The 27,686-nt window shown below is 41.5% G+C and overlaps 3 protein-coding genes across 3 annotated transcripts in view; 2 read left to right on the forward strand and 1 right to left on the reverse strand.

Annotated features, from left to right (window-relative positions):
* rps23 (ribosomal protein S23) lies at positions 1–3,396 on the forward strand. Its single transcript, XM_084542501.1, has 4 exons — positions 1–63; positions 1,365–1,524; positions 2,715–2,835; positions 3,209–3,396. Exons 1-4 carry the CDS (start codon positions 60–62, stop codon positions 3,353–3,355), a joined length of 432 nt encoding a protein of 143 aa, XP_084398627.1. The 5' UTR covers positions 1–59; the 3' UTR covers positions 3,356–3,396.
* Positions 3,397–5,748: 2,352 nt separating this feature from the next.
* asb14a (ankyrin repeat and SOCS box containing 14a) lies at positions 5,749–13,800 on the forward strand. The gene is made up of 12 exons (XM_084542474.1): positions 5,749–5,949; positions 6,558–6,598; positions 7,268–7,402; positions 7,475–7,633; positions 7,996–8,241; positions 8,626–8,797; positions 10,340–10,445; positions 10,636–10,815; positions 11,816–11,944; positions 12,036–12,164; positions 12,796–12,949; positions 13,033–13,800. Exons 1-12 carry the CDS (start codon positions 5,753–5,755, stop codon positions 13,242–13,244), a joined length of 1,860 nt encoding a protein of 619 aa, XP_084398600.1. The 5' UTR covers positions 5,749–5,752; the 3' UTR covers positions 13,245–13,800.
* Positions 13,801–15,428: 1,628 nt separating this feature from the next.
* Positions 15,429–27,686, reverse strand: part of ip6k1 (inositol hexakisphosphate kinase 1) — a 33,840-nt gene continuing 21,582 nt past the window's right edge. Inside the window, exons 5-9 of the mRNA XM_084542476.1 lie at positions 23,114–23,354; positions 22,661–22,842; positions 21,152–21,327; positions 20,427–20,660; positions 15,429–19,705 (exon numbers count right to left, since the gene is read on the reverse strand). Coding sequence (XP_084398602.1) covers positions 19,190–19,705; positions 20,427–20,660; positions 21,152–21,327; positions 22,661–22,842; positions 23,114–23,354 — 1,349 coding nt within the window. The 3' untranslated portion in view covers positions 15,429–19,189. The remainder of the gene's footprint in view (positions 19,706–20,426; positions 20,661–21,151; positions 21,328–22,660; positions 22,843–23,113; positions 23,355–27,686) is intronic.

The following is a 27,686-nucleotide window of genomic DNA, read 5'->3' on the forward strand; positions in this document are numbered from 1 at the left end:
GACATTGCCGCGGTGCATCTTGGGTCCTTCCTTTCCATCCCAGGCTCGCTTCTGCAATCATGGGTACGGCTCAAACTTCACTCAAAACACAGAATAATTGTGTTAGTTGCGCACATTTTTCATATCGGTGTCGCACATGAGTATCTTATAAATCGTTTTCGATGTGTTTGTCTCGTTCACGCTCAACGTTGAAGTATAAAATTAACCGTTTTTACGGATCTCTTTCCCCGCAACGTGGAGCGGCCATAACATGTCTCGGGTGCTTGCGGCATGTTAGCATTGGCGAGTTAGCATAGCGTCCGCTCTGTTTAGATCCTGATCTGTCTTATCCTCTCATAGCGTTGTATAAAACGGCAGAACGGCGGATTGACATTCACGATGAACTATAGTTAGGGTATTGTAACGTATTAAGGGAAAATATGTGCCTTTATGCGTTATTAGCCTAGCACTAGCCCTGCTCGCAATTAGCGTTGTGATACGTGAATTTGGCTCCGTGCAGTTTACGCTTAATCTCATATTTCGAGCAGTTGGGCTCATAAGAGTGTAATTTCTGTGAGGTGAAAGCAAGTTTGTTCTTTGTGTTTATTAAAAACTAAGTTAGATTTAGTAAACTCCTCGGTAGAGGGCAAACTCAAAACCGGTCAATAGGCCGGATTCAGGCAAATTCCGCTTAACGAGCTGTTCCACCTCTGGAGTACTAAACTGGAAAGTATAAAACCATGTGTTACGTTTGTTACTGTCCAGTAGTAATTTGTAGTTGCAATTTGCGAGTTTGTAATAACCAGTTGTATACATGTTTGTGTTACTAATTGCTCATTCTGGCAGTTTCTCTTGTGTCTTTAAGTCCACTTAGATCGGATCGGCAAAAAATATTTTGCTATCAATGTTTGTTCTGGTTGGTCTTGATAAAAGTGAGCTGATCCTGACATTTGTGATTTAGTTAACTTAAACTGATGAGCGGTTCGTCATTGTTCAGCTTTGAAAGCTGGTGTAACTACCTGATTCTCTATCAGACTTGAGTTTATTCCTTATTGAGGTCTGCTTATCACCTGGCCTGATTTTAGGAGACAGTTCTTTTTTCTTTTTTTTTTTAACTGAGGAAATTGTTGTTTTTGCAAGATGCCGAGATAATGAATCACTTTGCAAAACGTTTAGAGATGTCAGTGTTGTATTGTTTGGCCTTCATAAAAGCTGTTATTCCTGCTGAGAGGAAGGCTCTCTTTCTGTGCCGGTTTTGAATGTTTTTTATTTGTTGGATAATTATCATGAGTTCTTTAATTTCGAGTACAATTGTGTGGTTGTAAAATGAAATACTTTGCTAACTACAGCATTGATGTGAAAATATCTCCTGCTTCATCTTTTAGGAAAGTGTCGTGGTCTGCGTACTGCCAGGAAGCTCCGCAATCACCGTCGTGAGCAGAAATGGCACGACAAACAGTACAAGAAAGCCCATCTGGGTACTGCCCTGAAGGCTAACCCCTTCGGAGGAGCCTCTCACGCCAAAGGAATCGTCCTTGAGAAAGTGTGAGTACTGTCGGATCTACTGATGTTGAAGCTTTTTAAAAATATCGAAGGGCAGATTAGAAGAAGTCTTTGATCAATACCCCCTAAGAACAATCTGATCATGTATCTGGATGATGTCGGTACGTGGCAGGAAAAAGCACTGTTGAAATATTTCGGTGTATGAAACCCCTTAAAAGCTGTTTTCAGAGACAAATGTTGGTGTCCATTTAAATGTCGTTGTACTAATTTACTGCTTGCCCTATACATTGAAATGGCTATTAAGAGGAAATATATGACGATATATGACGAGTCGTGGCAGGTGTTTTAAAAGTATCATCTGATGCCAATTTCCACAAGTTGATATGTTTCTTTCATGACTTGATGGAATCTCTGTTACATGCTTTGGGTAAAACTTCTCAATGATTTTGTTAAACTGGCTCCAGTTCCCCAGGTCAAACAGCCCTTTTCACAGTGAGCCGCTTTGATCGCTCTCTTCTGAGAATGCGCTCTTGTAACCCCGTCCCTCTCTCCGGGGAGATACGCCCACGCAGGACCTCGATAGCATTGCCTCGGCAAAACACTAAAATTTGTTAACAGAGATTCTCACACAAACTGTACACTAACTTTACCAGTTAGAAGACAACGGGCTGAATGAGTAAGACGACTGGTCCATGTTAGCACACACGGCAAACAGACGACTTACTAAAATATAAATGATACCACTACAGCTAAACAATTAGATAAATAACAGCAGCATCTTTAACACAGTCATAGCATGCTAACTTAACCCCGTGGTTAGCTCCACTCCACCGTAGAGTAACCACCACATTAGCCCCACTAGTCTTGTCTTATTCTGGCGTCAGTTCATACTGTGGACTGTTGATTTCACAGTGTCTTATGAAATATAGCATCGTATGGGACCCAGTTGGTACAACAGTAGAGGGGAAAGTGTTTGCAACACACCCGCACCTGCTTACATGCCAGGACCGCTTCATTGTTGATGTGTACTCTCAGACCACTGATAACAGACTGACTGCATGGCTTTTTATCAGCTTTTGAGCTGTCAGACAGAAAAAGTGAGATTTTCATGTTGTATCCGCTTTAACATTTTAACTGACTGTTAACTGGCACTATAAAGGAGAAATCAGATCAACCTGAAAGTTGAATGTCTCACAGTTTAAATTAACGCATGTTCTGTTTCCATTGTGCAGCGGTGTGGAGGCTAAGCAGCCCAACTCTGCCATCAGGAAGTGCGTAAGAGTTCAGCTTATCAAGAACGGCAAGAAGATCACCGCCTTCGTCCCCAACGACGGTTGCCTCAACTTCATTGAGGTAAACGACAACACCATATTCGCTTTTTAAAAGCAATACATTGTGCTTTATATGAAGAGTACTGTAAGACAATCAAGCTAGAATTAAACTTGATAAAACCTGTCTAATTTGATATTTAAACCTTTCAGATCAAGATTTTACAGCTTGTACTAAACTCCATTGATGATGGGAGGAGTCCAGTCTAATTGAAGTCTTTCCTTATATGTAGATTACACTGGATCTATCTTGTATGCCTGTGCAAAATGTTTATCTGGTCTTTTGTTCCTGAAAATTAACCTGATCTGCAGGACATTTAAGAGAATTGGTCTTGGTCACCACATGTTCATCTGTCCCCTCTCTAACGTCCTCTTCTTGTCTGCTTGTGGTCCTGCAGGAGAACGATGAGGTTCTGGTGGCAGGTTTCGGACGTAAAGGTCACGCCGTGGGTGACATTCCTGGAGTTCGTTTCAAGGTGGTCAAAGTGGCCAACGTGTCTCTGTTGGCTCTCTACAAAGGCAAGAAGGAGAGACCAAGATCATAAACAGTTGATGCAGCAAATAAAATAAACAGTTTTCAATTCCACTCTGGTTGTTTGGTGTTTTTATTTTTCATTTGTTCCCAGAAGAGATTCTGGCTTCCATTCATTAAGGACATACTGTATATAAAGAGAGTTTTCTGATTTTAGACATTTGAACTTAAGATCAAAGCATGACGAGACAAAAGTAAAGACTGGATTTAGATTTTAGGTGTTCAAAATGAAGTTAAAGTTGTTGTTTTTTTTGTACAAATGAACCTTTTAAGGAACTGTTTGACACAGTGCAGACTTTGCACTACACATAATGAGCTTTAATAGTGTATTCTCCAACAGACTAGGTGCTTCACAGTTCTCCCATCACCTGGGGGGATTAAAGGGCTTAATCGCGCTATAGTCTGGCCTGCATCGTCACCGTGACAGTGTCTGCTGATAAACTCATGTCGAGTGTGTAAATATAGTAACAGGTGTCAAATCCCCGTGCATCCAGAGCGCTGCAGCCACTCAACTGAAACTTGGCCTCGCAGACACAACCCATGTGGCCGTAGAGTTCTGTTTTCAGAGACCTCTGTTCTGGCCAACGGTCAGCGTCATCTACTTCATAGAGAGACTCCACAGCCGAGTACAGCAACAATCCAACCAGACGCCGCAAGGTCAGCTAAGAAACCCTTTTTTTTCCAGCTGTCAGTGTGTTTTTAAAATCTCTGCTTAAGGTCAGGAAAATCTGAAGGCTTTACTGTATGAGTATTCAGAGTTCCTGCTTCCTGGTACTAAAACAGTAATGTTTGCATCCTTTGTGAACTTTTATTACAGTTCTGTTTTTGGTGGTGAATGTTAATGCTCCTGCTAATTGTGTCATTGTGTGAGAGGAGAATATTAAACACTCAACACAGGTGTCAGGCCTCCCTTTGCTTTCTAACAACCTCAGCTTTACAGGTTTTAATAGAAACCTTCCTCTGAGCTTCTGCTCCACATTGACAGGATTCATCACATCATTTCTGCAGAGTGAACAGCTGAACAGTCACTCTGACGTAACTGCAGGATAATGTTGCAAAGGTCAAGAAGCCACTTCAGTCGTTAGTTTCCTTTGAGTTCAGTTTGAGGAAACTCTTTTCTGTTTCCTTGAGGTTCCTTTATGCACAAAGTGAGATCCAAGGTTTGATTGCAGCGCTGAAGCTATTCACAATCTTTGGAGTGAACCGGGCTTTATTGATCTCAATGATACAAACAAACCAGCCATAACATTATGACCACCTTCTCTAGACCTCTGAAGGTGTGCAATGGTATTAGGGACCAAGATGTTAGCAGTAGATCCTTTAAGTCCTGCAAGTTGAGAGGTGGGTCCTCCATGGATTGGACTCCTCATTGTTGTTCCTCAAACTATTCCCGTATCAGGGAGCATTATGCTGCTGTAGGAAACATTCAGGGAAAATGTTTCCATTGAAAGGGTGGACATGGTCTGCAGCAATGTTTAGGTACTAAGCCACATAAATGGCAGGAACCAAAGTCTCCCAGCAGAACATTGAGCATCACACTACATCCTCTTCATCTTCCCATCGTGTATCTTGGTGCCACATGTTCTCCAGGTAAATTATGATCCATCAATCTGATCCAATCCAATCCAACTTTATTTATAAAGTATATATATTATAAAAACACCAATGTGCTGTACAGAAGAAATAATTTAAAAGACATGAGTAAAAAAGACAACAACAGTCATACAATAAAAACAAACATGACATGAAGTCAACACCTTACAGGGTGTCAAAGACCAAATAGAAGAGATGGGTTTTAAGACTGACTTTAAAACAGACAGAGAAGAGGACGGTCTAATGTGCAGAGGAAAATCATTGTGTAACTGCAATCACACCAGATCACCTTCTTCCATCCCTGCTCAGTAGTCCAGTTGTGATGCTCAAGTGTCCATTGTAGGAGCTTTCATCAGTGGACAGGGGTCAGCATGGACACCCTGACTGATCTACAGCTACAGCCCCAAACTAAACAGTGATCCAATGTGTGTTCTGACTCCTTTCTATCAGAACCAGCATCAACTTCATCAGCAGTTTGAGCTACAGCAGCTCATCTGTTGGATCGGACCAGACTGGTCAGCCTTCCCATTGATCCTTGGCCTTGGTCCATAAACATATCTCTGGTTCTTCTCCTTGCTTGGACCAATGTGGGTACTGACCAGTACAGACCAGCAACACCCCACAAGAGCTGTAGTTCTGGAGCAGCTCTGACCCAGTTGTCTAGCCACCACAGTCTGGTTCTTGTCAAAATCTTTCAGATCCTGACACCTGAGCATTTCTTTTTTTTTTTAAATCTGAAACCAATAGTAGTGGTTTATCCAGAGCAGATTCATTCTAATGGTTTGGTGTCCACATACTTATGTCCATCTAGTGCACAATGCTCTCACACATGGGTTTGGAGAAAAGTGCTCTTACAGATGTTGGTCCTTTTGATCAGAGTGCAGACGTCATGGACTTGGATCGATTTGTGATTGAGGATGAGGATGATGAAGATGACGCAGCTATTCAGTACATGATCGAACAGAGTCTGCTGGAGAGCAACAGACAGAAGAAAATCTGCAAAGATGAGTGGAGGTGAGTCCAACAGAAAGCAGGTTGAAACATTCTTAGATTATGCTTTGTCTTGATTTAAGGGGAAACGGTGTCAAAGTCTGGTCCTTTTCTTTTTGGTGGTTTATTGGTGTACAGTAAAAGCTTGGACACAGATGTTTATTCAGTATTTATTGTTAATTACTATCAAAACTAGTTAATAACACACGTGTTATTAATGAAGTGTTGAGAACAGAAGTGAATGGACAAAATATATTTTTACTTTAAATAATTAAAATAATTAAAATGTATTGTAAGAGGAAAAGCTTTAACCTCCAGTTAACAAAATAGTTTTCTTTTCATCACTGAACAGCTGATAAAGTGATTTAATCAGATGACCTGTGTAAAATATTATTTGTGTGTCTTATTTGCAAATCACGTGTAATTAAGAACCATGTTTATTTTTCATCAGCTCATTTTAAGTTCCAGCATTCAGAGTAAAATCAAGTTATTTATGTTACTTATTTGACATTTAAATACAGAGACAATGCGGTCTCAGACGGTGAGGGAGTCTAAAGTTTCATGAAGGTGTTACTGTTGACTTCTCCCGCTGTGTTTCACAGAACATACTTTCATTTTGTGTTTCCATGCAGCTCTGCAGACATCAACACCATCTTCACCGCCATCAAACAAGGTGAGACCAGATAAATGTTGCTGCTAAAGAAATTAAACAGTGACATGTTTTCCAGATTTAATGGTAGTAATATGATAGTTCCTCATTATGAAATTCATTATATCTATACTTCTATCAGAAGTTTTTGTGAAAAATGTGGCTTCTTCAATAGAGATTCAATGTCACTCGGTATGTCCACAGACACCAGACTCACCAGTGACATACTAAGACTTTAAAATACTTATATACAAGTCCTGCATTTCATTTTTTTCACCATTCTTAATCTTATTTCTCTATTTTTTAATTGAACAGAAATACCGTCAGGACAGAGACAAAGCCATTTGTACAGCTACAAGAACATAATATTTTGAAAGCTCTCATTGCTAATCAACAGACATCACACTCAGTGCTTTTGTCTTTTCAGGTGACCATTTATAATAGTGGTTGCATGTTTTTTTTCTGAATGAATGAAAATTATGCCTATGTTTCCCTATCGCATAAATAAAGTAAATTTCACTAATCACCTATTTTACTGAATCGTGAAGGTGGTTCTGGTGCTGTTCTGTAGCTGAGTTGATTCCATGTAAGACTTACCTTCATTTTTGAGCTGGACCACTCTAGAGATCACATCCATCCATCCATCCATCCATCCATCCATCCATCCATCTATCCGTCCCTTTGTCCATTCAGGTAATGAGAAACCCCTGAAGGCTCTGTGTCTCCAACACAGAGACTTGTTCTTGCAGACAGACAGCAGAGGTTGGACACCTCTCCACGAAGCAGCAGCTCAGAGCAACCAAACCATCCTGGATCTCACGTTGAAAGGTTTGTATCGGCTCGGTTGGTTCTACAGTTACATGAATGAAGAATGACAAAGACAGTGTGTTGGTTCTCCAGCTTCAGGCCCAGACTCTATGGAGAAACGTACTCTCCGTGGTCAGACTCCTCTCTTCCTGGCAGTAGAAGGAGGTCTAATAGAAAACGCCTCCTTCCTCCTCAAACATGGAGCCAAACCAGACTGCCAGGACCAGGACATGGACTCCCCACTGTTTGTAGGTAGGCTCGTCAGCATTTCACCACCTCAAAGCTTGGTTTGGATTCAGTCCTCGAAGCCAAGCAGCCATTTAGTTGACACATATGACTTACTCTTCTGTCCATCACAACATAAAACCCGCACAAACGACTTGATTGATCCGGATTGAGCATGATCAGTTCCCAATGGGGAGATTCCAGACCAACTTTCAGACACACATACATTTTTAGGATGTTTAGATGTATTTTGAGGTATTTTCCTTGATATGCTCCAGTACGTCACATGTGATTACATTCCAGGTTATATTTGAGGCTCCAGGGCTCCAAAATGTTTTTGACATTTGATCATTGATCAATCAGCTCACCAATCCTTTGTCTCTCTGAAGCGATCCGTGCAGACCGCTCTGACCTGGTGAAGCTGCTGCTATTGCGGGGCTCCATGGTCAACCAGGAGGGCATCAACGGCCGTCGCCCCCTGCACGAGGCCTCTCGGCTAGGAAAAATAGGGCTGGTCACTCTACTGCTTCAGGCAGGAGCACATCCGGACCCCCGCAGCCACTATGGCCTCACACCACTGGCACTGGCTGCTCAAGGAGGACACCTGGAGGTGGTGGAGACTCTGCTGAAGAGAGGTGAACACTAAAGGATGGACGGTAAATGGTAGAAGCTCAGGGGTCTACGTTAGTTAGCAACTAATAAAGAAATAAATGAAACAAACACCTTATTAATATAAAACTTACCCATTACTGGATCCCTTTTCAAAGACAACCCCCAGACCCCTCTCATTAGCGTCCGACTTGGGCAATACCAACGCAAGTTGTCAACTTTAACTACCTGTGGTAACACCTGGGATCAAAATGCATCTCCAGCCATCACTTAGATGTGATCTCAGTTTCTCTGTATGTAAATAAGGTTGTGGTCTGAGAATACAGACGGAATTGCATCCAAACACAGTGCCCCTAACAGTAAGTATGTTGTTAGCATGTAAACATGTCGGCATGTTGTTTGTCCTGCAGGAGCAGACGTCCTCTCTCAGGCGTACGATGAGGCGTCCATCTTGTACGAAGCGGCTACGACTGGAAATCCAGCCCTCATCAGTCTGCTGCTGGAATATGGCGCTAATGCCAACGTTGCCAAACACACGGGACACATGCCGATCCACCGCGTCGCACACCGAGGACACCTTCAGTAAATGCTTCACTATATTCTTTCATTCATTGAGAAAACATTACTGTTCCATCATGTTGTAGCGTGTTTGCTTCTTAAAGGGTTAATTCAGCCCAAAGAGAGGGTCAAAATAAAAGATGGTGTAAGGTAGAAAAGGTAGGATGTTCAAAAGCTCAGGACTGAAATATGTAAGCCTATTGATGCTCTTTAGATTGTGACCACCACCAGAGAGCTATTTTTATTTTTATTTTTTTCAAATGTAAGTGTTTCTTGTTAAAACACTCTCCACTGATTGGTCAGCTCAAATGGCCTGAGCAAGCTCCGCCCAAACATACTGGAGCTGAGAGCTGAATTAAAGGAGAGCTTCAGAGCAAGGGAGGGACAGAAAAACATAAGAGGGCATGTCATTGGATGCTAGAATTAGTACGAACCCATAAGTGCAAAATGAGTCATCAACATTTTTCAATCGAATTTTCCAGCAAATATCAAACAACATTGCAATTTTTTAACCTTCGAAACAACTTAGTCAGTTTTGGGAGAGATACTGTGATATACCCTCACTCACCAGTTCATTAGGAACACTAGTGACTCCATTCTAATATAACAGTCCTGCACTAAATACACCTTCATGACTGCTCTAATGTTCAGTTGATGTTGAAACAGCGTCAGAAAAGTGGTAATTCAACTGGATGATAATTTTTTCATTTCGACTTGTAACAAGGTTTTATCTGCTGAGGAGCCAGATACTTACTTTAACAGCTGGAGGAGACCAAAATAGAGATAAAAAAGAGTGGATACTTGACAAAACATCCATGAAGCAGCGCACGCAGAACTGTAAACGAATGATAATGTTTCTTTAAACATGATGGTTGTATAATTTAAGCAAGTGCTTGCTGACTAATTGCCGACTATAAAAGATGTTACCAACCTATTTCTCCTGCCACCAAGTAGCCACATATATACTGACTTGCCAAAACAAGTCAGCCCAGAGTGCTGGTGAAATTTATACATTCTAATATAACAGTCCTGCACTAAATCCACCTTCATGACTGATCTAATGTTCAGTTTATTCAACTGGATGATCATTTTGGAGGATGTGGTTTGTGGTGCTGTGAAATTGGATTGAATTAAATACAAGTGTTTCTGTTATTTAGCCTAGCCCACTGACTACAATGTCAAAATAATGGGAACATGTGTCAATTCAGTAGTTCTAAAAACCATGGCCTCCACAATGAAAACACAGTTGAAACAACAGCTTTCTCTGTGATTTTAAACTGTTGCTGAATACCAGAACCTTCATGAAGACAAGATTTAGTGCAGAACTATTGTATTAGAATGTTTTCAGCTGTGTACCTAATGAAGTGGCAAGTGAAAAGTTGATCTCACGCAGAGTTTCACTACACTTTCTAAATTAGTGCAGTTAAATTATTATAATATTTCTATAAACACATTCACACTTTAATTTCTGTGTCCATTAACTACATTTAAATTAATGAGGAAATGATCTTTCTTTGTGTGTGTGCCCGTTTATTCGTGCATTTGTTGTGCGTGTGTGTTTGTCAGAGCTCTGAAGCTGCTGATTCAAGCCACCTCTATGTCAGAGGTAACCAACAGCGGGATGAGTCCTCTTCACTCTGCGGCTGCAGGAGGACACACGCAATGCATTAAGGTGTGTTAGTCCACAACACGACGACCACAGAAAGTCTAAAAACAGCTCTACAGATCATTAAGATAAGAAAAAAGACTTGAAGCACTGAGGGCGCTGACCTGACACCTCATATTTTTATCACATTTACATCATGGTTTAATTTAAGTATTGTCCACATGCTCGTTCCCCCATTTCTCTCGACTCCCATCAGGCTTTGCTGGAAGCTGGGTATGACCCCAATTATATGCTCCATCCGTGGATTCGGCGTAGCTACGACGATGAGAGGAAGTCGGCTCTCTTCTTCGCTGTCTCCAATAACGACATACCGTCAGCTAAACTGCTGCTGGAGGCCGGAGCCATGACCAACCAAGACCCGGTCAAATGTCTGCAGGTACTGGGGAGGGACTCTTAAGGAGCACTAACGTTGAGGGGCCACATTGGGTAAAAGCTAGGGTTTGGCACTTCAGTGTCTTTATTGGATCGTTGAAAGACAAGAGGATATTTAGGGACAGTAGACATACGTTGTTTGTAGTTTTCAGTGGGAACATGTGGTGACCTGGAGGGCAAAACATTTAATGGTGGCTGACACTGGACTCCCCATAGAAATGCAGCAAAAGCCAAGAATATTTAGATCACCTCTAAACTGAAGAAAAAGTAACATAGAAAGACAATCTGCACATGTGATTCATATACAGGACGGCATGGTGGTTAGCACTGATGCCTCACAGCAAGAAAGTTCCGGGTTCGAACCCAGGCCGACTGGGGCCTTTCCGTGGAGTTTACATGTTCCCACCGTGTTAGTGAATTTTCATTCACAAAAAGAACGATCATCAACCTTAATGCTCTAAAGAGAAGTTCAGTCGTCTTTCTTTCTGAGAGCGAGCAGGAGTCAGGACAAAGACAGGTAGCAAAGGGAAACTGTTAGCATGTCTCAACACCTGTAAAGCTTCCCAACTAATTCATGAGAGATCTCTGAAGTCTGAAGTTGCCAGGTTTGTTACTATCCTGCTATAGACATGTATGTTTGCTGAAAAGTGATTTTAAAGCTCAGTTTGTTTTCTTCAGCCATCTCCATCTTTCTTGCCGGCGTCTGATCCCATCTGACACCAGCTAGTTAAAAAATGGGCCAAAAAGGTCGAGCATGAGTGTCATGAATAGAAAAATTAACTATAGAGACCAAAAGATTTTTTTGTATCAGGCTATAAACGTGTTTATTTCTGGTGTAAAGTTGGACATTGTCATATGGAGTTCTGTGTGGACTGACTCATTGTTGGAGCCTCTCGTGGACACGAGAGGGACTGCAGGCTTTGGCACTTTGTCTTCCAACTGCATGTCAGGAAATAACAAAAGATTCCAATGCTGCTGATTCAGCGACTGTTTTTATTTTCCAGGTTGCGCTGCGTCTTGGCAACTACGAGTTGATCAACATGCTGCTGCGGTACGGTGCCAACGTCAACTATTACTGCAGAATAAATACGACTCACTTCCCCTCGGCTCTGCAGTATGCACTCAAAGACGAGGTGAACTGTCACTTCACAAACCTTTTCCTACTGAACTCAGCAGCTGCAGGTTTACTAACTTTACTGCCGTTGTTTCCACCCTGTGAGCTAGGTGCTTCTCAGGATGCTGTGTAGCTATGGTTACGACGTGGAGCGCTGCTTTCACTGTCCCTATGGAAACGGGTCCCACATCCCGGAAGACTATGAGGGATGGAGCAACACTGTGATCAAAGACACTATGGTAACAAATTTATTATTCATGGTAATATAAAACACTGAGTATCTGAGGGTAAGATGTCTATTGATAACTTCTTCTTTTCCTTTCGTCGATCAGTCCCACACATCTACCCCGAAACAAACACACCCCTATATTCTTAATATAGGCCCAGAATTTTGCAGACAGAACTTTCTGGTTTGTGTTAAATAATGAAGTCAATACAAAAGCAATGTGGACACAATCGAGGTGAATTGGTTTAATCCTGACTCTTGTCTCATGGGTAATGGATTCTCCACTGCCACATTCACACCATGAGGAGTGAATAATTCATACCTTTAAAAGGTTTGCTGCTGTCACCTTTTTATGAGTACAGTGATGATGATGAGGATGATGATGATATTCTGCATGTAGTAATGAAATAGGATGGATAGTATAACTATATTAACATGTTGCTATGTTGCTTGCTCACTATATTCTCACACCGCGACAGTTTTTGTTGTCTGTCCAACAGTTCAGGCTGTTTTTTAATGATAATGCTGGTACAGGCTTGTAAAGCTGTGGGGGTGCGGCATTTCTGAAGTTCGCCCAGTGCTCTAAACAGACTAGAGCCGCCTCTGCAGCTAAAGCTATCCAGTGTGTCTGTCTGTCAGCGCAGTTCTGCGAGGTGATCACCGTCTCCTGGCTGAAGCACTTGTCGGGTCGCGTGGTTCGTGTCATGCTGGACTACGTGGACCATGCGGCTCTGTGCTCTAAACTGAAGGCGGCTGTGATGGAGCAGAAGCAGTGGCCCGACATCTCCGGGCTGCAAGGTGAGTCACACTATCCATCTGACCCGAGGGGAGGAAATAAACTTCACTCATCATGTTTCTTTCCACTCTTTCTGGGCCGCCAGAAAACGCCCGCAGCCTGCAGCATCTCTGTCGCCTGCGGATCCGCCGGTGTCTCGGCCGCCTCCGTCTCCGGTCCCCGGTCTTCATGAGCTTCTTGCCGCTGCCGGAGCGGCTGAAGGACTACGTCCTGTACCGGGAGTTTGACCTATATGGCAGCACTCTGAGCTCAGACAGCAGAGGGAAGAAGCAAAAATGTCCTTCATCTATTTATTAATAACCAAAGTGCCAGAGAATAAATTTGTGTTGTGCTGCTTCTACACTAGATCTGCCATGCCCCCTTCTTTCAACACTATATTGCTTGTTTGGACTTGGGAGTGCAGCACACATACGTCTTTTTCTTAGGTCCCCCAGAACCAAAGATATCCACTACACATGGTGATGTGGTCCTTTTGGCTTGGCCTTACGTGTGGCTCATGTTGTGTAGGGTTCAGACTGTTAACTACCAGTAGGAGCTTTGTTTTCTCCTGCCTTTTGTTGTCCTGCCAGGGAGCCAGCTGTAGGTTTGTTACCTTTTCCATTCCTTCTAGTGTTGGCTATTTGTATAATTATTTTCTAGACAGGGGCTGCTGTTTTTGCCTCGGTTCTCCTTGATGCCATATTATTCTCTTTTCGTTCAAAGACTGGCAATAAACTTGTCTTGGAATGGCTCACCTTATCTCCTCTGACTTGTTGTAACAGTCTGTAAAATGTTATTAAGTATTTTCTCAAACAGAAAAATGGATGCAGAAACAGATTTATTAGTATTGTGGCAAAATAATCATAAATGTCCATCCATCTGTCATCTGTTACTGCTATTATCTTGTGGAGCAGGGGTGTCAAACACACGGCCCAGGGGCCAAAACCCGTCCTGCAAGAGGGTCCAATCTGGCCCAGCGGGATAATTTAACATAAAGTGAGAAAATTACGCTGAAGACTTTAACTGCGGTCTTTCATTAAAAGTAACTGCTATTCCTAATTCTTCTACTAGGGGTCGCACTATTGTATTAAGTGTTGCAAACATAACGCAATACTGACACCCAGAACTAAACAACAGGTGGCAGCAATGCACCAAAATTGCACTTATTTATTTTTTTCAGTTCATAAAATGTTTTGTAAAAGGATAGTTCATGAAATGTGAACATTTTCATAATGTACTTGTTTTTTTTTTGTTTTTTTTTGGCAGTAAAACAAATGGAACATTTGTCTTTATTTATAAGTTTATTGTGTTACTATTCTGACCCCTTGAGATCAAATTGAGCTGTTTGTGGCCCCTGAACTAAAAGGAGTTTGACACCCCTGATCTAGAGAGGGTCAAGACCTATCCCAGCTGTTATTGTCTGAGAGGTTGGTTCCTGTGTCTAAATTAAAATTGTGGCGAAATAAAACTTTTTTTCCCCAAGTCATTGTTTCCTTGTTTAATTCTACTTTGTGCTTTATGTTGTCTTGTTGTACACCTCTATGTACATAAAAAGCTAAAAATAAAATCAATCAAGATACAACATGTGTATGTATTTATCCACATGGCAAAGTGAACCATGATATTTAGGGAAGTTTGTCAAAAAAAAACAACAACTATGTTTTGCAAAACGACATGATGTAAAGGTATTTATGGACAGCACAGGGCTCTTTGTGATGACGAGGTAGGCTTAATAACTATTTATGAACTATTACTGTAGTATTTTATTACACTATTGATATGGATAAACAGATCTAATGTTCATATGCAAATATAAACTTAGGAAACTTTCACTTCTTCAGTCTATAAAGATGGTACATGATGGATTCTCAATACTTGCAGCGATGCAGCTTGTTAACAGATAAGGCAGGAAATCACTTGGGGCCCCAGGCCAGTAGAGGGCCCTCGAGGGCAGACAAACATTAAACATCTCAAAGCTGAAGGAATGGGATAAAATTCCTGTTATGTATTGCTGCACAAGAGGTCACACAAGATACTGAAAACAAGGGTTCACTTAGTTTTTAAACTCACAGAGATGAATAAATGATTAAACTAAACTGTGTACTGGCTTTAAGATATATTGCCGTATTTATAACCTTATTTAAAGATGGTGGTACTAGCACATGCTGAATTTAAGCGCATTTTTCTACATTATAAGGTTCTTTGAGGCTACATACTATATTTACTTGTTCAAGAAATCTTGGCATGTCAAATTTTCTTGTTCTAGTTGGCAGATCATTTTACTTATTTTAAGGACTATATCCCTCATTTTAATACTATTTTTATTTTGTTTTTGCAAAGTGAAATGTTAAGAATTAAAGTTTTAAGGAGTCTCTAAGAGTCTCTTCAGGGAACCCGGTGACATTGGATCCTGTGATGATCCAGAGGTTTCTGCAGTGGCAACTTCACCTGTCGAGAGAAACCCTGAATGTCAGGAAACACGACGCAAGCCCAAAAGCTTCTGAAAAGATTTAATCTCATTTACTTTCACTGCTCTAACAAACAGTCAGGATAATGTCAGATGCAGAAAATGCTGCTAAATAAGTCCGATCAGTCACTGAGAGGCTAATATCCATGATCTGAGAGGACCGCAGCACGGTGACTCAAACAGGAGGACGTTGATGTGCATGCAGTTCTTTAACCAACTCCTTAAATGTGAAGTGAAACAAACCAAAGACTAAAGATGGCGTCTACATTTTTTTTTCTAACACACACACACACACACACGTTGAACAGAGCTTCCCGCCAGAGCTACAGCTCCACCGCAGTCTGAAGTCTGGATACAAATAATACTGTTCCTGACGTTTCACACCATGTCTCTGATGCACTTACATTTCTTTACATTTTATACATTTAGGGGCGAGACATGTAAAAGACAAAACATTTACCCGCACACATGGGTAAAGGTACGATAAAAAAATAAATTATCACCTTGATAAACCAAAAATAAAATATTCATATTTGCTCTCTTTCTCTGTCATTCCAGCTCCTGGGGTTGAGTTCCTGCTGCCGTCCAGCAGGGGGTGCTGCTGCATCACGGCCAGCCACAGGTCAGGGAAGCATAAATGGACAAATACGATTGGCTAACACCGTCTTATCTGGGCCAATCAGAGGAAACACATTGTGTCCAACTCTGCTGACAGGTACAGGATGGGTTTCTTCATATATATATATTTATATTTATATTATTTTTGAGGCAGGGCTGGGCAATAATTCATTATTATTATTATCTACAAAATAATCTTCAACAATTAAAGGATTTATTCATGTTTTCCAAATTATAGTTGAATAAATTAGTTGAAAATGAAAAGATATACTAGATTTTTCTAATTTTTTTTAAACAATGATTTATATCAGATATATATTTTTGTCTATATAATTTATATAAAAAATATTATTCTTATTAAATATTCTTGTTTTTCAGCCATATAGCCCAGCCCCAACACACAGATTAAAGCTGGTGTTACTCTTTATTTTTGTTACTGTCAACAAATCTTATGAAAAGATCCAACAGTGTGACTGAATAAAAAACACCCCGAGGTCTGTGACGTGACTTTGATCAGGTCACACGATCCATTTTTTCACCTTTTTAAAAGCTCTTCTTGTCTGACCGACACTGAAGGTTCAGACAAAACATGGTCTAATTAGTAGCTACAACATGGATGGTAAGTCCTTAAAGGAATTTCCTGAAGTGATCAGACACCTCCTTTTCTGAGACACTACTCAGACAAGAGTAGAGCGGGCTGATACGCACATGTTGCTCTAGTGTTGCTCATTTACAGCAACATGACGGTGTGTTTAGGTGTTTGTCATAATTTCTGGACAATAAATCTTTAACGGTTTTGGAGACACGTTAAAAACTGGTCTTTTCATGTTGACAATAATAAAAATATGCCTTTGTATCACCACATCAGATTTGGAGAAAGTGACACTTCAGATGTTACACAATGACCCAGAGGATGATTTTCACAGGACACGACTACTAATGTTTTCTGAATTATTCAAAAACTGGACACACAGCATTTTTAAAAATGATCTATATTCTCTCCATAAAGCCTACGTCTACATGTCCCTGTCGATGCCGTCTCTTGTCGCTATCTGTTGCTTCAGCAGTTGCTTAGATGTGTTTCTGAGAGCGTTTCAAAGATAACGCTGAAAGAGTCCAATCACCTGTCCAGGTTTGGAGTGAGGAGGAGGAGTAGTAAAGTGATGGCTGGTCAACTTGGCGGTCCCTGGGATTCAGCTGATTGGTCGATAGGGACGCTCTTGTCATACAGCTCCATAGACAGCTGTTCCCAGGATATTTGAGCATGTTTGTCTATCTTTGTGAGGACCGATGAGAGGTTTAGACTTTGGGATTGAGGACATTTGTTGAGGGCAAAGTTTGTTAAAGAGAGCTGATTGTTACTTCACTGTGCAGACATTTTCAAATTCTGAAGGAGGAACGTTTGAGTTTAAATATGTTCTGCGACAAAAACATTCTGCTTTGGTCTCAATGTACTGGAAATAAGATGTTTCCAACTTCCAAGTGTGAAATTAGTTTTCAGTGCATTCCCATCAGATGCTTCAGGTTTTCACATCAGATATGTCTAAGGTCAAACCGGTTTGATCATGCTTGCGTGTCTTTAGACACGGACACACCAAACCGATATCAGCGAACCACCAGAAACTGACTGTGATGTCTACCGTATCTTCGACCTAGAAGTTGGTCTTGAATCATTCAAAGGTGAAACAGGAAGAGCTATTGTTAGGTAGGAAGCTAGGAAGAGCTACAAAACGTCACACAGAGCTGGCCTCTCCTGAATCATGCTGATCAGTTGGTTTAAAGTTTATTCATTCTAGATGAAAATATCATTCAATGAAAATTCAATTGAACATTGTCATTTTTTTTATTTTTGTCTATACACAGGAGCGTTCGGTTCTCTGTTTGGTTAGGTTTAGGTAATGATCTGGGCTTGGACTGAACGGAAGAATGTCCTTGTTCGACTTATCAACCCATGGTTATGTTTGTGAAACAATCACAGTAAAAGTAATGAAAATCAATATGAAACTGTAATCAAACAGCAATGGTCAACCCATCCATCCACCCCTACCTCCTCAAACAACAAAGAACTACTGGCAATGAAGGCCGACTGTGACGTTGCCTCAAGTCTCCTGTGTCTGGAAAGCAGTTGGACTTGAATGCACCACAAAGACTACGACCAGCTGGTACGTATGTTCTGCACCTGAGAGGAAATAACTCTTCATACCAGCAGGGGGCCGTAGTCTGTATTCATCACTGAAAATGTGAAACAGGAAGAGCTGCTATTAGTTGGGAGGCTAGAAAACTAGGAAGAGCTACAAACCATTGTACAGAACTGGTCTCTCTTGAATCACGCTGATCAGTTGGTCTAAAGTTTATTCATTCAAGATGATCATGTTGAAAATATTTGTGGATTTAAATGTTCAGACAAGAACTCCGAACTCTGTTCTGTTTGGTTTTCTTCCATCACGTTTGTCTTCTCATGCTCTCAGGTTCTCTAAGCAGATCAGCCAATCAAAGTGTTCTCTCTCATTGTCACTCTGTCATACCGAATTGCCTGAAAAGCTGATGACTGAGGTCCGACCAGTGGCGTCAGCAAAACTTTCCACCATTAATTTAATCATTCTGCACAGTGATGAAACAAAAAATCTTAAAACATCTACTCGGTACCATTATGCTGATGGGAAGGAATTAAAGCCATCAGAGCACGATATCCTGTAATGTCACAGTGGTTAGAAAGCTGCTCAGAGCGAGTTAATTTACAGACGAACACAGCGAATATAAGGTTAAATGCCCTTATAAGGTAATGTTGTTGTTGTTGATGTTGTTTAGGCCTTTCATTGTGACAGTTTGTATGTCAGTGAGGGTCCTCACAAGAATAGAAGTCCAAACTATGTGAGTTCTCAATTTCTTCCTAAACAAGGAGCCATTTTGGCTCCACTGTCCCATTTCCTGTCTGTTGCTATAGTAGCCATTTTCCTGTATGATGCTCATGTTGCCATGGTGACGTCCTGGCAAACCCTGTTCTATATTTGCTGCCGAGACGAGTTAGTTCTCGAGATCTGACCTGAACAAACTCACAACCAGCTATGTGTGTGTGTGTGTGTGTGTGTGTGTGTACTGTATGCCTATCTTTGTGAGGGCCAGTTTGACTTTGGGCTGACTGAGGGTCCTCACAAAGACAGAAGTTAACCTGTGTGTATTACTGCAGCTTCTCGTCCCGCAGGCTCTCCAGAATCTGGATTAGGCTCTCCAGTCCGAACACGTAGCCCCGGTCCGGCCCATCGTGCACTGCGGTGTCGCCGCGGAAACCCTTGAAGGTGGAGTGGGCGAAATCGATCATACGAACGTCCACCAGAGGGGGCTGCTGGGACGGGGGGGCGATAGGAGAGGGGAAGGAAATTAAACTGGGAGCCGGGGAGGGGGAATCTGGACGTGGGTGTGGTGAGGGGGGGCAAGGGAGGCTGGAGTGGCAGTCTGACTTAGTGGGCGGGACTTGTGTGGGAGGATGAGGGGAGGGGGAGGGAGGAGCCATCAGTCCAGGTTCCTGAGAGGACAGCGACCCTGGCTTTGGGTTCATGTCCGTTTCACAGGGAGCTTCCGGGGGCGGAGAAGGGAAGGACCCAGGGCCACAGTGGGGTTCTGCAGGGGCCGCAGGGGTCTTCTTTTGCCAGGCTGCATGCTGCCCAGAGCTGAGGACCGAAGGGCCCTCAGGTTCCTACAGATAACCACGGAACACAAAACATCAGAACCGGAAATGTTTTCATGTTTTAGTTAAGTCACATTTGTCCACTCCAGCAGAAGCAAACACAACTGAGACATATTACAGAATGAGCTGTTGCTGTGTTTTGATTTGAGGGATTATTACACTTCATTTGTGTGGTGTGACAGTGTTCATGTAGATGTGTTCCATCTGGAAGCCAGACCAAATGTTTTGTTTGTTCCAATCACATAGTTTGGGTGGTGATTCATGTGGTGATGGACAGAAAAGTAACAGCAGTGTAGTCATACATGTAATTTGAGCATGAGCACAGTGGAGTTGAATTAGTTTAAGTTGTGAAATGTGCCACCAGCAACATATTCGGTTTTTAAGGTTTAAGATAAGGGTTGAGATACATAAAAAATAGATTTAAATAAAGTCCAATTAACCATGGAAGTCATGTGATTTATCACAATTAATTATTTTTAATTGACTGACAGATTCCTAATAATATACTAATTATTGAAACCAGTAAGACTGAAATGTCACTTAAGTTTACAGGTTTGTTTTTTACTGTCGAAGACTGAAGATGTTAAATGATATTAGAAGTCTCCAGCACATCTAGTCTGGTCAAATTTACTTTCGAAGAAGCTAAAAGTTGTGCAGCTGTTTCCTGTGGTTCATTCTTTGAGATGATTGTTAATTAGCTTCAGAAGTCATTATTGAGCACAGTTCTCACCTTTCCCTCGTAGATGATGAGCAGTGAGGATGAGTAGAAGCGATAGGATGCCTGCCTCTCCAGCACCGCCTTCAGGCTGCGAAGCTTATTCAGGATTGGCTCAAAGAGGTCCCGCCTCAGGCCCTTTCCGTTGTGCATGTACTGGTAGAGCGCCTGGCGGAAGCCTTCGATTGACAGGCCGCGGCCGTAGTACTTGTTCCTGCAGAGGTAGTGGCCGGTGTTCATCTGATACACCTGCAGAGAGACGAGGTGGGACAGCACTCAAAACATGTCATTGATAACAGCTGTACAACTGTTCATTTTCTATAAAAACACATATATTTAAATTAATATCAGACCACAGTTATAAATAAAAATAAATTATTTTAGCTTATATACACCTTTGCTGGAGCCTACATTTTATTATACAGCTGCAGGAGGATACTTGATCAGTTTGGGATCTAGTGAATTTGGAGGCCAGGTCAACACCTTGGACTGTTTTTCAATTTTCTTCCGTTTTTGTGTGTGTGCCTGTGATAGGCTGCATCTTGCTGGGAATGACTACTGCCATCAATGTTATTTATTCTCCTGTCAGTGGTTTTAATGTTGTGGCTAATCCATTTATATTACAGAGTTGTAATAATTATTCTAAATGTGCATGAGGAATCCTGATATTATCCTAAAAAATATTACAACTTTGAGGTGAACTCTGATATGTTCTGTCTGAGTCGCCGTCGTCTTTCTACCTGCATGCCACAGACTCTGACTCCCAGCGTTGCTGAAGTGCTCTGTTCACATTTCTTCATCTGTCTGGCTGCCTTCTCCTCAGAGGCATCGTCTCCGTGCTGCCGGGTGCCCATCTTCAGGTCCAGGATGCAGGGGTAAGAGAAGTGATGAACCACATTCTCCAGCAACAGAAACTCTGGGTAAAAGCTGCAGTTAAGGAGCAAACTGTCCCTCATGTCGACCCAATCTATCCATTCACATATTCATCTATCCGTCTATCTATATTAACAACCAACCAGGAAGTGAAGGATCGTGCCCTGCTACTGTAAAGGTTTTAATGTACAACATCTGCAAGAAGAGTGAAATCAGAAGAGGATTAGACTGATTCAGTCTAAATTAAAAGTCATTACAACAAAAGTCCTTTTCACAGTTAGTTGCTGTAGCTATAAGAAACGAGTCACATCTTTCCAGTGTCTAATTAGGGAGTTTCTGTGTACGTTTCTTTCTTTAACTTTCCAAAACTTTCTATGTGTCAGTCTTGTGCCACTCTATAAATATTTCCATGGAGGGGCTTCATCTGAGCCGAGTAACAAATTAAAAATGGCTCTGTCAACATTGGTAAAACAAGACCTGTCATCCATGTCAACACCAGGTTTACACACAGGCTTATTTAACAAGTAACTCCTTTTCCTTTTTTATATTGTCTGATAATAACCCTTACATTTGGCAGGACTGAAGGCAGATTTTCTATAAACAATGTGAATGTATCATGTGTCTGAGCGCGCTGGAGGTGACAGCAGTGTATTGTCTCTGTTTTGACTGAGGGCAGATGGACCTTGTTGAGAACAGTGTGTGTTGCTCAGTCCTTCTCTGCTGCTGTTTTTTTCCAGACAGCTGCAGGCTGCTCTCTTTGAAGCTGCAGATCAAAACATGACCTTTAACCCGATAACCTCAGACATCACAGACCACTGTTATTCCTTCCCTCATCTGCTCAGTGGAACTCACATTTGCATGCCTTGTATTGTACGACAACCTAGCCTGGAAACGAGACCAAGTTCCCTGCCTACAATTTTTTGTGGGCGGAAAGTTGGTCTCGAGTCTCTCCGTTGGGAACTAATTATGCATTATGGCAAAGATATGGCGGGCCAATTAAATCATTTGGGTGGGACTTTATGTGAGAAGAGTAACAGCGACATAGTCTAATTAGATGCAATGTGTCTGTGAAGATTCTCAGTCATCGAAAAAACAAAGCTAAAACAAGGGCAACTGGACTTGTTGAGTTTTCCTGAAGACCTTTCATCCAAGTATTTTCATCAGTCCTAAAGGAATAGAGGGGAATTTAAGTTTTTATTAAGAACATCTGTGGGCAGAGCCCACATGAAACTCAAGTGTCTGTTAACGACATTGAAGAAAAATCTGAGAAAACCCAACAAGTCTAGTTGCCTTTGTTTTACAACAGCTACAATGTTCATACATTTTTTTAGCTGTACATAAACATCATTAGTACGAGACTGGCTGAAGAAGGATACTGAAGAGTTTACGGTCCTTGGACTCGGACCTCATGCGGCTGAGCTGCTGTTTGTGGCAGCGGAGGCTCCAGGGATTGTGGCTGATCTTCTCTGATGTCAAACCACTGTTCCAGTCCAGCATCTGGAAGGGAACATCTGAGAGGATCTTTGGGTCGAGTCGGGGACTCTTCAGCTCTCCAAGACTGTAGGGACCAGGAGAGAGGACCATTAACATTGTAAAAACATTACTGGGGATTCTATCCAATTCTAACACTGGAAAAACTACTTCTTTACCAGTTTCCCGTTTATATGTTTATATATATGGTCATTTCTTGACACTTGTCAACTCGAGTTTTAATGCCAAGTCCACGGGTGTCAATGTTTTTCAATGGATACCCGCATTGCTGTTGTTATTCTAACCTAGCAAACATAACTTAGGAAGTGGGGATTTGAGAGAGGGTGACTCCCACTTACTTGTCAGAGTTGTCGGCGTCATGCGTCTCCCTCCTGTCTGATCGCTCCTCCTTGTGTTCAGAGGAAGAGGAAGAGCGATGGAGGCTCCTGCGGGAGTGTTTCCTCCTTGGCTGCTCCCTCTCTGGGGGGTCACGGTCCTCGTGCTCTCCAGTTCCCCCCTCCATGTTGCTCTCCACATAGGGGTAGGCTACCAGGTTGATGTAGCCGTCGGAGTCACCCTCAAAACACACCAGCACCACACCTGACAAGATGGAGCAGAATAAAGACAGGATGTTCACAAATATTTCAGTAATAAAAGACAGAAGAAATGTCACCCAACTGCTAATATGCTCTAGCCTGGCATAACACTCTATTTGGATTCCATTATGAGACGTGTTTCAACCACCACAGAGTAAGAAATGCTTGTGCTGAGACTCCAGACCAACTTTAGGAGAAGTTTGGGCTCGCCTCCAGCCTAGGACATTTGGTTGTGCACCACTTACAGATGTTCTTAACAAAACCTAAACTTCCTTCCAATCATTCAAAACTGAAGAAGCTACGGTACTTGGCTTTCAAACTATCAAATAAAGCCCATCCTGGGCTGGCAGATCTTTGCTGGAGCATAATCAGTTCCCAAGAGAGAAACTCCAGACCAACTTTTCACCACCAAGAAAAATAGTTGGAGCATAATCAGTTCTGGCATCCAAGCTAAAAATACTCTGGAATTTCTAGTGTTTAGAAAAGTTATAACCCTGCCACAGCAATGGAACTCACCAAAGGAAGAACGACAAATTTTTAAAAGTCAGTCCTTTGTAGCTGAGACCAAAGACAAGTTGGGCCCGGTCCAACTTGTATCCACTTGTGGCAGGGCCTTCCTGTACTGCTGCAGGTCTGTGTTAATATATTTAACACCAGAGAGGATCCAGACAACTCAATGATCAGCTAACACTGGCTGGTATTCATACAAGAGCAAAGCTGGAGCAGCAAAAACCTTTCATATACTTAACTGATTATGGGTGCATTGTCAGATCATGTGCACCAACATCTGACTAATACACTCAAAATAGTTTTTACTGTCATTTGTCATCCATCTGTATATCAAGATTAAGATACTACTCTTGAAATGTAATTGAGAAACTGTTGGTAGATTAAATAGGCAGACAGAAATGTCTTGAAAATGATTTATTTAAGACATTACAGTATTTTTAGCTTTATAAACAGGGCAGATAATCTCATCTTTGCTATACTGAGACACTGCACACCCTCCACATTTGTCCAAATTCAATTTTGCTGTCAGTTTGCGCACAAGTGGAAAAATACACCCTACACATTAAGCCCAAACTGAAAAATAGAAAGTGATCTCTGTCCACAGTAAAACTTCACCAGCTCCACAGTCACAACCCAAAGTGGAATTTAATCAGATAACAGTGTGTGGATGAAACAACCTTGGCCGATTCGGAAAGTCGTCGCTGGGCAGCTGTCTGTCTGTTGGTCTGTATGTGCTTATTTAATCAGCAGGACAATGGTAGTGGGTAGAGATCTAAATATAGACGTCTTGTGGGGAGCTGTTGTCATGGCACTGGGGCCCAGAACACCAGCACAGTGGACTGGTGGGAATACAGATATACTACCAACTGCAGGACACAACTGGGAGGATGTCCAGCAAATCTATTGTAAAGTAGCCCCACAACGTTAGAGACTTTAATGATAAACTACAAAACAATTTGCAATATTTTAATGTAAATATGGATTTTTTTCATTGTCTGATTAGACTATAAAATATCAAAAACATTATAAAATTTGTAATTCTTATAAATTATATAAATATTTACTTTATAATACCAGAGACAGTGGAGATAAATTCCATTATCATCATTTTAGCACTGGTTCAAACTACCGTTAAGCAAAAGAAGAACAAGTCATCCTGGAAGACCAACTTCCCCGTCCATAAATCTTTTTTGTGGTGGAAAGCTGGTCTGTTGTCTCGCTGATGGGAACTGATTCTGCTCCAGTAATTATCTGTTGGGCCAATCAAATTGTTTAGGCAGGGCTTTATATGTGTTGATGGACAGAAGATTAAAATCTGAGGGTGGTGGAGTTGTAACTAAATGGCTCTGATTGGTTGAAGGGCTATCCACTTGATGTAGAGGTATTTTTTTTCTCTGTATTGGTTAAAACATGCCCCATAACAAAATCCAGATGACGTGTTAACAGACTCTGATTCTGATAAGAAGAGAGTCTGTCTACAACAGACAATGAACAAGTCATTTTTAGAGTTTCGGACCAATTCATGAAAACATAAACAAGCAGTACTGATGATGAACTGATCTCATATCACACCTATGATGAATTGTTATGGTGTGTTCACATTACAAGCAACTAGTCAAAAAACACGGTGAAGCATGGCTACACTGATGGCGAGTTGCTACCTGACTGTGAAAATCTACAGTCACACGGATTGTAAGGCTCAACTTGTTCTAAATGCCAATGTTAGCATGCTAACACACTGATATTCAGCAGATAAAATGTTTACTTGCTCAGTTTAGCATGATAGCATGCTGACTTCTGCTGATTAGTACCAGGCTCAAAGCTGAATGGAGCGTTTTTAGTTTGTTACGTGTGATATAGTTTTTGGATTTATTATCTGTAGTGAAATCTTTGAAGCCTACAAATTGCCCATTGGATATTGTTCCTGCTAGAGTTTTGAAACTGGTTTTTAACGCTGTAGGGCCTGGTCTTGTGGTTTTTATCAATAGCTGTCTTAGTCTAGGAACCGTCCCAGCTGCTTTTAAACATGCCGTGGTTAGGCCCCTTCTTAAAAAGCCTAACCTTGACTCCTCAGTGCTATCTAATTTTAGACCCGTTTCCCATCTTCCCTTTCTTTCTAAAGTTTTGGAAAAAGTTGTTTTTATACAGTTACAGCCCTTTCTGGAAAACAACTCTGTCCTTGAAAAATTTCAATCCGGGTTTATGCCTCGTCACAGCACTGAGTCTGCATTATTAAAGGTGCACAATGATACTGCGCTCTCTGTTGACACCAAGTGTCCTGTTGCCTTAGTGCTGCTGGATCTCACAGCAGCCTTTGACACGGTGGACCATACAGTCCTCCTGTCACGCCTGAAGCACTATGTTGGCATCCATGGTACTGCACTTAAGTGGTTTATGTCATACCTCTTCAATAGAACCTTCTCTGTGATGATTGGTGACTTGTCTTCTTCTTGTGCTTCTCTCTCCTGTGGAGTCCCGCAAGGCTCCATTCTTGGCCCTATTTTGTTTTCATTATACATGCTACCACTTGGGTCAATTATAGCCAGGCACAACCTATCCTTTCACTGTTATGCAGATGATCTGCAAATCTATCTGCCACTGAAGCCTGGTAATGCACAAAGTACCTTAGTTGACTGCATTGCGGACATTAAGCAGTGGTTCGCCCAAAATTTTCTGCACTTAAATGAAGATAAAACTGAATTTATTGTGTTTGGAGAATCTGTGTCTAACGGATTTGGTACCTGGCCTTCAACTGCCAGTCAGACGGTAAGAAACTTAGGAGTGATTTTTGATAGTTCTTTGAAATTCGACAAACAAATTGACAATGTTGTCAAGTTGAGCTTTTTTCAACTGCGCCTTCTGGCAAAGGTAAAATCCTTTTTAAACCGTCATGACCTCGAGAAGGCTATTCACGCTCTAATAAGCTCCAGACTGGACTACTGCAATGCCTTGTATACTGGTGTCTCCCAGTCCTCTGTTGGCCGTCTTCAACTTCTCCAAAATGCAGCTGCCCGTCTGTTAACGAGCACTAAAAAACGAGAGCACATAACTCCGATTCTTTATTCCCTCCATTGGCTCCCGGTCCATTTTAGAATTCATTTTAAACTTTTAATGTTTGTTTTGAAAGCTCTTAACGGCCTCGCCCCATCTTACCTATCTGATATGCTGACCATTCGCGATTACGGTCTAACTTTGAGGTCGTCCAATCAACTTATGTTGGAAGTGCCCAGGTCAAAACTTAAACACTGGGGAGACCGAGCCTTTTCAGTTTCTGGACCTAAGCTCTGGAATAAGCTCCCCAGTGAGATGCGTATCATTACTGACCTGGGCCTTTTTAAATCAAGACTTAAAACGCATCTTTTTAAAATGGCTTTTAGTACCCAGTAGTGTGGTGACACTTTTATATTTATTTTTATTTATTTTTATTCTATTTTTATTTTACTTTTTATTCTCTCATTTGTTTTTAGTTTCTTTTTTAGCTTTGTTTTACTACTGTACTTGTTTTCCGGTGTGTTGTTTTAAATCGTTGTTTAATCTGTTGTAAAGCACCTTGGTTCACCTATCGGTCGATGTAAGGTGCTATATAAATAAAGTACATTTACATTTACATTTACATCTGCTGCATGGCTGTGGATTGAAAGCTGTTATTGACAGCTCCTTTTTGAGTTTTGGGGCTTATGTGTAAAAATTAAACAAGCATTTTGATTCAGCCGTGCAGCTCTGATGCAGCCCGCTGTTATAAGACTCAAGTCCAGACCAACTTTCCTACAAAAAAAGTTAATAAGCTGGAAGTTACTCTGGTTTCCAGCCTAGGTCTGATATGTTT

This window comes from Chelon labrosus (assembly GCF_963514085.1).
Source record: "Chelon labrosus genome assembly, chromosome: 4".
Lineage (NCBI taxonomy): Eukaryota > Metazoa > Chordata > Actinopteri > Mugiliformes > Mugilidae > Chelon > Chelon labrosus.

Excerpts from the sequence above, each read along its gene's own strand:
- rps23 (XM_084542501.1), top strand. Across the intron at positions 1,525-2,714 it reads GGAATCGTCCTTGAGAAAGT|CGGTGTGGAGGCTAAGCAGC; the intron begins GTGAGTACTGTC and ends TCCATTGTGCAG. Across the intron at positions 2,836-3,208 it reads GTTGCCTCAACTTCATTGAG|GAGAACGATGAGGTTCTGGT; the intron begins GTAAACGACAAC and ends GTGGTCCTGCAG.
- asb14a (XM_084542474.1), top strand. The coding sequence starts at position 5,753 with ATGCTCTCACACATGGGTTTGGAGAAAAGTGCTCTTACAGATGTTGGT. Across the intron at positions 8,798-10,339 it reads GCACACCGAGGACACCTTCA|AGCTCTGAAGCTGCTGATTC; the intron begins GTAAATGCTTCA and ends TGTGTTTGTCAG. Across the intron at positions 12,950-13,032 it reads CGACATCTCCGGGCTGCAAG|AAAACGCCCGCAGCCTGCAG; the intron begins GTGAGTCACACT and ends CTGGGCCGCCAG.